Source organism: Nannospalax galili, unplaced genomic scaffold (genome assembly GCF_000622305.1).
Source record: "Nannospalax galili isolate Female #2095 unplaced genomic scaffold, S.galili_v1.0 scaffold281, whole genome shotgun sequence".
NCBI lineage: Eukaryota > Metazoa > Chordata > Mammalia > Rodentia > Spalacidae > Nannospalax > Nannospalax galili.
This window is the reverse complement of record NW_008349068.1, coordinates 3,072,457-3,086,921: the sequence shown is the minus strand read 5'-3', so window position 1 is coordinate 3,086,921 and position 14,465 is coordinate 3,072,457. Positions and strand designations below refer to the sequence as shown.

Sequence of the window (14,465 nt, the reverse complement as noted above, 5' to 3'; positions counted from 1 at the left end):
CCCAAACTGCAGGGTATAAGGAATCAACTGAAAGAAAGACAAAGACTAGGATTCCCAGCCAGTAGCAGGTGAGACTGACCAGGCATTCCCTTGACCAAGCATTCAGGTGACACTGCTGTCTAGACAAATGGGGTGGGGGTGAAGGGCAACAGTGGCACAGGCCGTGGCCAAGGGGAGGTGACTTGAGCGCTTCCAGAACTGCTACTTGCTTCCTGGTGGCCTTGTAGCCTGGCCTCAAACATTCTCAGCAGAAATCTGCAAGAATTATTAGAGGGGCTAAAATGGACCCCAGATAAAAACTGATAAATCTTCTCTTGGTATAGAGAACCCATGCATACAGTCCTTTATTTAAAGGACCTCGGCCAAGCTGCACCTCTGACACACCACACACATGCACATGCACACACAGAGACACACACATGACTACAAACACATTCACCCAGACACTATGTACAAACACATGTACATATATCCCATTACCCCATTCACCTTTCTTACATTCAGATAAAGGTGGGGGCTGGGAAGAAAACAAAACAAAACAAAACACCAATTAATTGGAACCAGTCTCGAAGGAGAGGAAATGAAATGAAAAATCCAGGCTGGGTTATAAAAATAAGTATTTTTTCCCAACATGCAGGAGGCTCATTATATTAATTAAACATTATTGCAGTGAGTGAGAGGGGGAGGGTGATTGAGGCTGGGACTGGGTTAAGTGTTCTCCCCTGTGCCTGAGGCTGTGGTGATCCTCAGATACAAATCTCTCTGAGCTAGTACTCAAATGCTGAAGAGATAAACACTTCAAATATGAAAATGTTTTTCTTCAGAGCAGATGCTGTGACCCTCTGGGAAAGCAAGTGCAGGCTGTGGCAGGAGGCTAGCCCCAAGTGCTCTCCTTGCGCCTGTCCCACTGTTGGCTCTTGGGGACAGGGGCTACCACTGACATTTGGGGTGAGAGGGTAGCACAGTAGCTCTGAGGAACCCAGTGAGAGGGGAGCCCCTCCTCCTTTTATTTTCTAGACTTTTTCCAGTGCATACCAGCAACATTTGGTCTGCTAAATTTCCAGAATTAGCCCCTTTCCTCTCAAATGCTTATTTGTGGGTATCTGAGGTCCAGGTGGGAGGTGTGGGAAAACTGAAAGCTAATGAGAGCATGTTGGACTGAGGTATACTGGCTTGTGAGGGCCACTTGTTAAATTTCTGGAATTTTGTAAACCAGTTAAGTGTGACCATTATTAAAAATTAAATTACAGAAAATTACGTTAAATTATATTTAAAAAGGAAAGCAATAAATATCCTGTTATAGGTATTTGGGAAGAGGGGCCTTCAATTGGTGAATTTCCTCTAACTGATTGGCCTGTGGTTATGTCTGTGAAATATTTTCTTGATTGTTGAGTGATGCGGGTGGTGCCACCCCTGGGCGGGTAGTCCTGAGTTGTATAAGAAATCAGGCTGAGCGCAGGCCAGGGGAACAAGTCAGTAAGTTGCATTCCTTCCTGGTTTCTGCTTCAGTTCCTGCCTTGAGTTCCTGCCTTGACTTGGCTCAAATATGGACTATGATGTGGAACCTCCAAATCCTTTCCTCCCTAAGTTGGTTTTGGGCAGTGTTTTAGCACCACAATAAAAAGCAAACTAGAACATACCCCCACTCAATGTTTCCTAATTATTTTAATACCTTTTTGCCTGGGGGTATTAATGTCTTTGCTCTGGGGTTATGTCAGTGTATTTGAACAATGGAAAATACTCCCCCCTCCCCGACACTTCTCAATTCTGCCTCCTATGCCTGTGGCAAGAGCATTTATAGCATTGAAAATGGCACACCTTACCAAAAGGTTTGTGGTTATGGTCTGATCCTTGGAAAACCTGTTGTTGAACCCTTTCCAGAATGCCACTGTTAAAGCATGTAACAGTAGGGCCAGTGGATTATTTCTGCTTCTTGCTCAGAGGGGCTCAGGGCAGTTTCTATTAACAGTGCCAGGATGGGCTTCTGACATTGGGCTCTTTGAAGACAAAGGGTAGTGTAGAACTATTTCAAGGTGTGGCAGCAAGTCTCCTCTATAGGCCAAGTGCCATGCACGTTGCTTGATATACCCATGGGCATCATACTGGTGGGTGTAACACCTGTGTGTGTCACACCCTGGGCATGGCAGCATTTCAGTCTTTTGCCTTGGATGGTTCCAGAAGCCATAGTACCCGCAAAAGTCAGAATCAAGGTCAGTGGTTTCCCAATCAGCTGCTTTAGGAACAATACCTAGCTGGAAGTTGACAAGAGGCAGCCAGTGCTGGTTAGGGAAACAGGAGGACACAGATAGACTCTGCCCATCTCCTAAGAACTTCCCAACGGCTTCTTCCATTTATCTTGGCCTCTCTTTCTCCCTTGCGGCCTCTAAGCCATGCAGTAATCCTATGAGGGGGCTGGGAACCACCAACCAATCAGTCAGTGTATGTGGTGACATCTTGAGCAAAGACTGTGGTGGTTTGTGGGCAAAGCACAGAAAATTGCTCTGTGGTGGGAAGCTATGAAGCTTGCAAAAGAGTAGGGACTGAAAACCATGGTGCAGGCTGGCCTTCCGTCTTTCACAGTATCCAGCAACTGGCTTACCTGGAAACGTCCCGTCATCGGGGCTGGTACTGCTAGTCCAGGTGCTTCTGAGCCATTTGGCATGGTCGTACATCCAACCACAGGACTCTTCAGGGAAATCAAAGTTGCAGTTGAATCCTGAAGGGAGCTGCAAATCTTTGTCTAAAAGGAGGAGAAAACCAAAAGGCAGGCAAATGAAGTGGGTCCAGTGAACGGCCACAGCAGTGCTATTTCACTGCCACAGCAGTGCTATTTCAATGGCTGGCAAGCCTGAGTAGGGAGTAGAGACAGAAGGGGCCCCCTTTGCTTATTCATTTTGCTCATCTTGGCGATCACTGGGTTTCGGGTCAGGCTTTGGTCTCATCCTTCCCAGGCATGAAAGCCAAGTCTGCCAATGGTTCCCATAGTAAGCAATTATAAATGAGGCCACCAAATGGCTTCAGGCTCTAATCAGTCTCCTCTGCCTACCTCAGAGAGCAGACAAATGTGAAAATTGCTGTTCCCTAAATGCCAGAGAAGGATGTCTCCCTAGTGCCTCAGTGGAAGGCTGGCTCCCTAAAAGGATTATCTCATCTGCTGCCAGCTTGGTTCTCAGAAGTGATGGGGCAGCCCATTAGTACCCAGAGAGGCCTGAATGCCTCGGAGATTCTGGCCGATGCAAAGAAAACGACCTCAGGCACAAGGCTGGCTTGTTTGCCATCCTTTACCACTTTGTGACACATCTCTTATTTCAGAAGGGTGAGATAGTGCATTGTTGTCAGGTGAGAGATTTGACATGTTAGGGGTGAAAATGAAAGGGCCACATCACGAGTTGCTCAAGTCAGTGCTGAGCAAGATGAGAAGTATTTTTATATGCTCAGGCCTATGATTCCAGTTACTCTGGAATCCACTGTGTCGAGTTTTTAAAGGCTGATATCCCAGGGCAGGTAAGGAATGCTTTCTTTGTGGAACTCTATGAAGCGACTACATAGTGGCTCATCCTGTCTGTTTGGAGGTTTACCTACCTGAGCCCAAAGGCAGAACCAAAGGGGTTTCTTTTGGGTTTTTCCCAGGTCTAAAAACCCAGTATGAGCTAAGTATGGAATTAAGTGGGGGCGATGTGGAAGTGAGGAAAGAGGAACTGGGAACTCAAGTTTGGACCCTTGCCAGAGACAGAGGAAAAGTGTTGGCGAATGTTGGTGGCAGGGAGGAAGTGGGGTCTTTGACCTTTTCACGTCCCTTCCCAGGTTCTCAGAGAGGAATTTCCATAGGGAAGGTTCAGAATGTGGGTTAGGCTGTCTAAAGGCAACAGCAGATGAGCAGAAACAGAAACCCACCATGGGTTGGGAGAGGCTTGAGTGTAGGGGGACAGGGCGCTGCTGACCTCAGCAACAGGAGGCAGATTGCCAGCAACCCTTGCTTGTGCCTCCCCTTCCCAAGAGAGAACATTTAATGTTTGCCCACCCTTGGCCAAAGTCAGCTGGAGTGGAAAAGCAACACATGGAATCCATTATGGAAGCACCAACCTGTGGCTTGGGAAAGTCAGTCCTTAGCCCTCACCATCCCCTTTCTTGCCACAATTTCTGCATGTCTATTTTTCCATTCAAAAATACAGGGTAATTCAATATACCATAATTCCTCTCTAATGTTTATACGCATACTGTATCTCAGGAACCAAATTCCACAAAAAGATCTTTTACAAAAAAGGAGAAGGGAGGTTTCAAAGAAACCTCAAATCAAACAAACCACTATAAACGGTAAAATTATATTAAAAATAAACTTCTGAAATTTTGCAGCAGAACCCTTAAGTTTTCCTTTGGATTGTCAGTTAGATAGAATCCCCTTTCTCCTGGCCCCCAATGATCTAACTCTGTAAATCTAATACCGTATATTAACTCCCTATGTGCTCTATTTTTTTTGACATGTCTTGGAATAATCTCCACTTCTCTTCATGAAACTAAAACAAGTTCATAAAAATGTCAGGATTCTGTAGTCTACTAATCCTGACCAATAGTGTCCCCCACCCACACAATATACAAAATCATGCTCTCCAAAGCATATGCATTAAATTATAATTTTTCAGTCACACAACTTCAGCATTTATTTTTGGCTTTTGTCCCATTTTTCTTAGTGGCTGTGTTTCGGAGTTTTCACAACATTGGGGCAGTTCCTCATGCTGCCCCCTGGCTGTGTGCAGTTCCACAGATTTCACCAGGTACCTACATCTTTACGGCCTTTCTCAAGTCTCCTTGCCAATCTTCCTTCATTTTGTTTAATGAACATTTAATAATGATCAGTAGGTTACTGTAAATTGAGGCTGTCAAACTTAAAATTCCCGCCAAAAATGCCAGGTGTTCTTAAAATTTGTGGTTTATCAGGAATGTCCTACTATGTGGCAACCTGAACAGTATAATTTAAAATTTAACTTACTTTTGGGCTCTGCCAAGTACTGTTTTTGTCTAACTTAGAAACATTTAGATGATAAAATGAGGAAATATAGATTTCCCATGTGAAGAGAGACCTGAAAACAAGGGTCCCCTGAGCTCCGAAGAACTATCGAGGGCACCTTTCCACATTCTTGCCTTTGCTCCTGCTCTGTGCTTAATCACAGACGATGTGACACACTGTCTTGTAGACTCGGCCCTGCTATGCTTTCTTAAATCATTGTTCGTACAAGACACGGAGCAATGCATTAAGTCCTGATTAACTGTTGAATTAACTCGGCTATCACAGTCTAGGATCAAACTGCTCCAATGACACTTGATCTCCATGTGACTGTACCACAGAGACACATCTTAGGGAAACCTGTCATTGCTCTGAAGTCTAAGGCTGGAAATGGAGTTTCTTTAACTGAAACAAGGCAGTGAGGGCTCAGCCATGAGACTTTTCTTCGAAGGCACCCTTATCTTAGCAATGGACTTGTGCCTATAGGGCTATACTAGTGTTACAATATCTGAATGATTTTAGAATGGTAAAAGCCTCCGTGGACCTCTTACCCAGGGGTCTCCAAGTTCCTGCCTGGTCAGTGGCCAATTCTCACTCTGACTGGCCTCAGCCGTGCCATCCCAGATGACATAGGATGTCCATCCCAATCCTTACCGTCTTCAAAGCTGCAGTTTTCCCCACATTCAGTGGCATCCTCATCCATGGGATATGGGGTAGTGGTTTCTTCGCTCTTTACAGTGGGTCCCAGTGTCTCCACTGTGGGCTTTGAATCTGAGAAGTGAAGGAGAGAGACTGCTACAGCAGACTGTGCTGCAAGCCAGCAGGGGAAGATGCCAAAGATAGTCTTCTTTCTAGGTGTGAGCTTGTGAGGAGGGAGGACACACAGAGGTGCACAAAACCTTGAAATCACCTTTGTGTGTTGTTGGCAAAGCCAGGAGGAGTGTCTCAGTTGAATGAGAATAGTCTAGAACTCCGGAGAGGCAGCAGACATGGACACAGATCATGCTCCAGACTCCATCCTGGAGACCCCAGGGTCAGCACAAAAGGCCACTCATGGAAACGGTGGAGGTGGCAATGCTGACCTCAAAGTGGGGCTGAGCCACATCTGTGTATTCTGTTAAAACAGATGTGTGGATAATGCACATGAGCAAAATGAGTGATGCCCACCAGAACCAGTGTGAAAAATCTCAGTGTTTTTTGAAGCACATTTCCGTAGGTGGAAAATGGGCCCATGTGCTGTCCCCTGATGGCTGCTGGCACACCTCACAGCTTCTTCCTGCTGTCTCAAGCATACTTTCCCTATGTTAGACATGTTTATCAAAGCTTACCCTACAAAATGGTCTGAACTATGGGGCCTACAAACAATAAAATAATCAGAAGCACTTTTCACGAAAGCCCTAAGTGAAATAGCAGCTTGGGAAATTGAACTCCAGGCTCTTTGTTCATGTTTCACAGAAAGTGGACAGATGGGAATATGGATTTAAAGGGACTCAGACTAAGTGAAAGCAATGTGGGGCCACACCTTCAGGCCAGGGGTGTGGCAAATCTAATACCTCCAGGATTCAGCTACTGTTCAACAGGGAAGCTGACTAAGGCTGGAAAGAGTCAGGTGTGGTGGAGATGGTGGCAGCGGGGATGTTGCATGCTCAGTAGAAAGAAGGAACCATGACTGGTTCCAACAGAGGCTAGGAGATGAGGTGGCCTAGTCTGGCCAGGTCTTCTAGAATCCCCTTGTCCCTGAGAAATCCACCATCGCTATGTAAAAGCCTCTGGGTTCAGGAATGAGGACAATTTATTCAAAATGTTATAATAAGGAGCACATAAACAAAAGAAGACAAACAAAACAAAACAAACAAACAAACAAACAAAAAAACGGGTTAGGCCAAACCTGGCTGTAGGTGGTCCTTTCACCTGGGCTGGTGGGTGACTCATCCATTCCTTTGCTCATTTATTTGCTAATGCCAGCCATTCATTTATCAGCCATTTGAGGAATGAATGGGGTATGACTCAGGCCCTGGGTGGGGTGGGAAGGGTTCTGGAAGTCTCTGATGCTCAAGCCTGTGTATTGCAGGGTGGTGAGTACAACCCTAGAGCTGCCCTCTAACAGGACACTCCGAAGAGGTGAGGGTGTTGTTCCTCCTGTTTCTAGAAATACACGCTTCTTCGAACTATTGTATGTGATTAGGAACCTTTGTCAGGCACCCTTCAGGATACCATTTAATAAAGCCAGGAGCTGAAGGAAATTGCTAAATATGCTGAATAGCTTTTTCACGGTTGACTTCCCGCCTTTCTGTATTAAATACTTCGCACATAACCTTTCATGTTCTCCACTGCTGTGTCTACCTACCTCTTGCTCAAAGTAAATAGCAAATAACCTCGAAGCGTCCTAATCTGTAAGTTCAAATTTGTCACTGTGACACTGAATCTCAAACTCAATTGTAAAGCAAACTATGTGGCAAGGCAAAAAGTAATCATTTGAAACGTAAACAAACTGGCTAACAGGTAGAGCAGTCCTGTCAAATTATTTAGCTGCTGCAGCAGCTCCGCCCAGCCCAGCACCTTCAGTTTTTCTGTTAGCTTTTTGGGGAGAGAAAGTAGAAATGAACCAAGGGGGAGTTGCAGACATAGATGGAAATTTGAAAAGCAGGAATACAAGCGGTATGACTTTAGAACAGTTTTTGCGTGTTAGGCAGCAAAACTGGTCAGCTGGTGGGTGGAGAGAGTGTGAAATCCAGGGTCATTGGGAGCTGGTGAGGGGACAAGAGGCCAGGGAGTATGAATGGAAGTGAAGAAATGGGAGACGGCCTCTGTGCCCACTGTTTGTACTGGATGCTCCGAGGTAACTGCCCACCAAACAGCAGCGTTCCTCTAAAATTAAAACCAGATGTCAGAGACTTCAAAGGGGAGGAGGCTGGGCAGAGGGTAACACGCCTCAACTCTGATCTTCCTAGAGCCAGGCTGGGCTTTGAAATGGGAAACCTGTTGCTAACCATCACCAGTGCACTTTGGGACAGGTTGGGACTGAGAGGTAGAGGTCATTAGCAACTGTCTAGCTGGTCATAAAGCAGGGCCAGCCTGAGAGAGGCATGACACAGAAGGACAAAAAGGCCCCTAGCTAGCTGAGTGACCTTCCAATCTCTGGGGCTCAGTTTCCCTGTCTGTGAAAGGGGTTAGAATTGGCTTAGCTCTGTAATTTGTTTTTGAACTATGTGTCACACTCATCGGTAGGTTGTGAAATCAATTTAATGGGCCATGACCGCACTTGTAAAAGTCTGCGCTGTTATATTTCAGAGTGAACTCACCTGGTAGAGATGAATACTGCTTGGTGAACTTTTCCTTCAGTTTCATTTGCCTATAATGGGTTTGCTAGGTGCTGGGCATCAATCTAAATATTTCATATTCATTACTTTATGTCATCCTTGTAACAGTTATAGGACTTTAAGATAGACTAATGTCATTCCCACATTCCAATTAAGAGATGAAGTCACGTCCCACGTTCTGTAGTCAGTGATGGCCAGTGCAGGACCTGAATTTAGCAATCTGTCTCTGCGATCCGAGCACCTCTCCTAAATACTGTGCCTCATATGCATACATGTACGTGCTTGCTTCTTAATCAAAAGGACTCTGATGGAGATTTATTTTAAATTGGGGCTCATGATCAAACATGTTTGGAATTCACTGTCTGGAAGTTCCTGGCTCCCCTACATCTCTAATCCTGAAGTCTAACGTAAATGAAGCCAGCTTATGTCTGAGGTGGAGTTTTCAGCACCTGTGAGACACCGGTGACACACATTTAGGCTTCCGGAGGAACTCAGCCTCACCCTAGCACAAGAAAGAGGAGGAGGAGTCGTCCTAGTAGGATGGAGTCAATGGGACTGTCTTCAGTTTCAAAGTCAGAGAGGTTAACTTGGGTCCCATTCCCATCCTGCACACCTCCACAGGATACCTCTATGCACTCTAGCCTGCACACAGGCAGCACTTTTCTCCCTGGGAGCCAAAAGCACTTTTCTGACATGCCCTTATTAATCCTTCATGCCGTCCTGCTGGGTGAACCAGTGACAGGTATGGCAGACAGGAAAATGGGAATACCTGGGGCCTTGGTAGGGAGGGGCAGGAGAACCCAGACTGCTAGAGGCTCCTGCTGGCACTGGGTTGGGCCTTGAGCTCTGGGTAGCTCCCTAAAGCTCATTTTGGCAGGCTGTGCCAGCTTTGCAGAAGGAGCAGGGCCAGTGGCCAGAGGCGAAGTAAGGCCTGACTCAGAGGGGTATGGCCTTCCCCCTGAAAAACAGCAAGGGGGGGGTGAGCTTGGGGCCTCACCCTCACAGGAAGAATTCTTGGAGGCACTGCCCCAGGCCTGTGCCACCTGGTAGGGCAGGAAGGAGGAGGGCTATGGCTGCGTACTGGGAGAAGTCCTGCTGCTGCCAGCGCCTCTGCACCAGCATCCCTCCTGAGCAAATAAATGCCTTTTACAGATGTGGCTTCGAAATGAAAATGGCTGTCTTTGAGCATCTGACCATCTGGAGGCCAGATTCAGATATAAGCCGATTACTTTATTATCACGAGAGGGTTTTTCTTTCCTAAATCAACAGCTACAGCTCTGGCCTGAAAAGCTGGGGTCTAATTGAATTTGGATGGGTGGTGGGTAGTTATGATTTGCTTTTGAGAGACTCAGGTTAAAGAACTGAAGTGATCCTTTACAAAGGGCAAAATGCAGTCCTTAAGAGAGTGTCCCAGGCTCAGAGGTGGGCCAAGAACACCACAGGGGCCAGGCAACAGGGTGTAGCTAAGTGATTCTTAGCTTTACCAGGGCTGGCTGTCCATGTCTCTTTCCCAAGTTAACAAGTTCACAAGTGAGTGAGACTTAGGAAAGAAGCCTTACCTGTCCAGTCACAGCCCAGCACCTCCAGCCTCATCCCAATGCCTGCTGGTGACCACCTCTCTGGGTACACCCGCACATACTGCGCAGGAACCGGGTCGAACCTTCGGAAGTCGGGGGTGTCATAGTGCATGTTCCCTTCAAATAGCTGTAAGGAGAGACAGACTGCTCAGCCCTCATGTGGAACCTCTACCCACTCATTTCTTTCCTGCTACACCCATCCCAACCCAGATGATAGCTTCGTGGTGGATTCATGAGATGTTACCGTCCATGTGAGCTTCATTTTCAGACCAAGGTCTTTGCTTATTTGGAAAATCCATGAGGGACCTAGAAATATGGAAATCAGGGAGCATCAAAGTGGCCATTGTCAGGGATGTCTAGGTTTTATCTAGGTTTTCAGTGCACTTTAAACTGACCTTAGAGATAAGGGAAAGCAATCCATCTCTACCAGTCTAGGGTCCTTGTGTTATTGAAAAAGGAGCTTCTTTTTCTCATGCTTGGAGGTCTAGATGTAGAAAGCACTTGAAAGGGCTGGGGATAGAGCTTGGCTTGTGGAACGCTTGCCTGGCATGAGTGTGTCCCTAACTTATCCAATCTCCAGCATCATGGAGAGACAGAGAGAAAAAGTTAGATTCCAATGACCAACAGTTCTCTGTTTATTGAGAGCCTGAAGGGAAATGACTACTCCCTCTTTAGGATAATAACATCATCTTCTGGTCACAAATTGATGACCTGGGGATGCCCCAAATCTTTGTTTGTCAGAAGAAATTTTACCAAAAGAATCCTCACTTAGATCCCTAATGCATAAAACTGCTACTAGAAGCTGCAGCTGGGTGGGGACCCAACCTAGAGCCACCTTGGAGCCCCTCATGTAGGGGAAGGACAGGTGTTCGGGTGTCTAAGTACTATGGCTGATTAGTTTCCAGGAATGCTTGGGGGCCAGCCATTCTATAGGGGGAGTCAGCATCCATAGCTCTAAAAGGGGCAGCACTGCCTCGGGCAGGGCCATCTCTGACTCTGGCCAAAATCACTTCTTTTTCCAAGAAGAGCCAGGGTCAGCTGTCCCTAGGAAAACCTGTGGTCCAGCTTCTGCTCCATTCACTGAAAGTTCTGCTTTCTAAGCTCTAAGCCTTTCTAAGTCTCTGGAATTGTGAGCTGGAAGTTTACATCAGTATTGCAAAACCTGCGACTCAGCACCAGTCTCTGCATCCAGAAATCAAATGCCTGCTTATCATAGGCAGGCAGTATCCTTGCTTGTTAGGGGCCCTGCTCTTCTGCAGACAATGGAGAGACTTAGGAATGAGTACTAGAGAGCCTGGCCCACCAGCAGATGAATCTGAAGGGGATGGTGGGAAGGAGAGGCATGATGCCCTTTCTTCCTGGGGCTCCTTGCATGCTAGATTGAAGGCCAGACTTCCCTTCTCTGATGGCAGGGGATGGACTATGCTGGCCTCAACTTCTGGCCAAGAGTAAGTTTATCTTTCTTCTTCCCAACCTCAGTGTGAGAGGCAGGAAAGACCTGAGCAATCAAGACCAGGAAAGTACAAAGGAGTGCAGCAACATTCAGAAAGTTATTTTTGGAAGTAAACCCCTACTTTCTATAGTTTGGCCTCCAACAACCACATCCCCCTGGGATGTCTGGCTCATTTTAAGGAAACTTTATCTGAAAGAAGTTGTGAAGGGAGTTGGACTTCCTAAACAGGCAATATTGAAGACTGGTTAGGGGTCTGGGTTTTAAAGTCAGACTTTTAGTTTCTGAATCGTGGCTCGAGCCTCGGTCAATAGTGTAACCCTGGTTGTAATGTCAAGCCTCTGTTCATCATCTCTAAAACATGAGTCATCAAAAGATTGACCTTGTAGAAAAGTTATGGGGATTAAGAGGGAGTCTAACTTAGCTATCGAGTACTAGGCCTGGCTTAAAGCAGTCTCTTAAATGGGAAATCAGCACTCCAACTCCCACTTCACTTCTCTGTTGGGGTGACATTAGAGTTTTCCAGGAATGCCTACCTTTGCCTGCTGAGTCCTGGGGTCCTGGATGTACTCCCAGTCCTTGCCGTTTAGGCTGTAGGAGACTTTGAATTTGCGCACAAAAGCCCTGGCTTCCATGGCAGTGATGCTGTCTCCTCCACGTGCTCCCTGGATGATGACACCTTTTACTGTCTTGGGTGCCCCCAGGTCCACCTGAAGCCATTCCTCTCCTGGCTGGGCTTGAGGGATACGAGGGAACCAGCCTGAGCGGCTGCTAACCAGGCGGGCAGCACTGGGGCTCCAGAGGTACTCTCTGGTGGAGGAGGCAGAGATCTGGGCATCGGCAATGAGGCCTGAGAGCATGCCCAGCATGTTGGAGCAGGGAGCATCTAGAGAGGCAAGGAAAATACAAGGGGTCATGGTTGGCACTCATCAACTATAGACCACCTCCCGTTAACCAGCTTGCAGATCTTTAGGTCAAATGCCGATTTATTTATTATTTATTCATTTTCGCATTTTGAGGCTATGCCGCACTGAGGCTCAGAGTCTGAGCTTGGACCCAGAATTCCTGGGTTCATGTTCACTATGCAACTTATTAACTTGATGACTTTGGTGAAATTATTTAGTTGCTCCAATGCCTCAGGTTCACCAGGTCTTAAGAGGAGGTACTAGCAGTGCCTATTCTTGGGGGTTGTGGTAAGGACTCTGTTATTTACTTTAGAGTAACCCTTAGAACAGTACCTAGTGTATATAAGCATAATGGCTCTTAGGCATCTGTATTTACGGCTCTGACCAAGGCTTCTGAGGATGTGTATCTGCACATCCATCCATGACACCATTCTCCACTGACCCTCTCAAAGACTCAGTGCAGCTGAGCTGGGGAGGCATTGAATTATTTCCTGGGACATTTTGTCTACAAGAAGGAAAACTTCCTAGGGTCAGTATGAAATCTTCCACATGTGAAAAACCACAGCTCTTTACTGCCTTGAGTCCTTTCTATATGCTGTTCCCACCACCTGAAATGCGCTTCCCTCAGTCATCACCATAAAAAGTATAAGGGTCACATTGTCAGAGTGGTTCTTCCTGGACTTTCAATCTACAGTGTATAGGTCCCCTCAGTCTATCCTGAGGGCACCTTGTACTTCCCCTTCACATTCACATGGGCTTATAATTATGCATACTTCCATTCGATTGCTATTTATCTTGTCCACTAGTTTCAAAGTTCTTTGACACTAGAGACCTCAACCTGTTCACTGCTCTATCTGTGGTCCCAGTGTGGGGCCTTGTACACAGTCAGTGGGATGTATGAACCATGGTTCAGGCCAGGCAGGGTCTATAGCAAGTGTATCCTCAATGCTTGCAAACCTAATTGCAGATTAAAAATATTTTCTGGACTACCACTTTTTTTCCGATGCATGGGTATTTTCCTTTCAGTCTTCCAGAGAATAAGTCTTAACTAAATACTTGCTAATCAGCCTTCGTTTCTATAATATACTTCCAGGATCCACAAGCCACCATTTCTAGATATTCATCAGAGTTTTGACTACATTTGTTTATGATCTTGCCCATTATTAATTTGTTTATCTAACTTGTCCACATGGCCACACAGAACAGGGATCTGCTGTGCTTCCATGGTATTCGTAGTGCCAGATCTAGCTCAGTTCAAACCCTGGCTCCTCCACTTACTGACTGGTGGCCTTTAACTCTTGGTTTCCTTGTCTATAAAGTAAGGAGAACAGTGCCACCTATGCCATTGAGTTCATATCAGAATAATAAAAGATAACACACTTTTGGTGAGGCTGGCACCTGGCATCAAATTAGCTGTCAGTAAATTTTAACCAGTGGAAATAGCATAAGCTCAGTAAAAACATATTGGATGAATGAAAAGATGAAGTCTGGCAGGAGTTGAGTCTTTGAGCCATTCTTTTTGGGAAATCACATGGTATAGTCTTGTACATTCAGAATGAGGGGAGAAGCCCAAGATGCAATTGCTTCCCCTGTCACTGGAGACTCATCTCACCTGTGACCCGGCAGCCAAAGAGCTCCAGCCGGAGGGCAATACCCAAGTGCCAGGTCTGAGGGCGGATCCGGATGAACCTTGTCAGCAGCGGTGTGTGGAGCTTATTTAGAACCACCTCCGTTGCATCATTGTTAGCTTGAAACACCTGTAACGTAAAAGGTTACGCAAAACCATGTCACTGAAATCTCTGTAGTGAGCACTTGAGCAACCACTGAAAGAGGGTAAGAAAACTCTTCAAGCATAAGAATAATCAGTGGCTTTGTTGTTTGGGGCTTTAAAAAATTTTTTTTTAATAACTACATGATTAGAAGCATTTCACTATAGCTTTAACATATTCAGTAACACACTCCAGAGCAAGAGCATGTCTCTTTCACAAGTGGCTGTAAGTTTCTAGGCTCACAGTTAAATTAATACAGTTATACAATATTGAACTCAGTATAAGCCCTGTAAGACATAAAATTGAATGAGTTTTTAACCTTTAAAAAAGATCTCCATTTCATTTTAGAATATATTGTTCCTTGCTGAAAGACTCATTGTTTTTGCTACTGACACTGGGATGTTGGCACATGCATCTCTAATCTGTATGTATCTGATTATTA

At 45.9% G+C, this 14,465-nt stretch overlaps 1 protein-coding gene across 9 annotated transcripts in view; it reads right to left on the bottom strand.

Annotated features, from left to right (window-relative positions):
* Nrp2 (neuropilin 2) overlaps positions 1–14,465 on the bottom strand; it is a 128,059-nt gene that overhangs the window by 45,126 nt on the left and 68,468 nt on the right. For all 9 annotated transcript variants that reach the window (XM_017801383.2, XM_008846174.3, XM_017801381.2 and 6 more), the window contains exons 8-12: positions 13,867–14,011; positions 11,886–12,235; positions 9,882–10,026; positions 5,657–5,773; positions 2,600–2,740 (exon numbers count right to left, since the gene is read on the bottom strand). In XM_017801383.2, the coding sequence (XP_017656872.1) occupies positions 2,600–2,740; positions 5,657–5,773; positions 9,882–10,026; positions 11,886–12,235; positions 13,867–14,011 (898 nt within the window). The remainder of the gene's footprint in view (positions 1–2,599; positions 2,741–5,656; positions 5,774–9,881; positions 10,027–11,885; positions 12,236–13,866; positions 14,012–14,465) is intronic.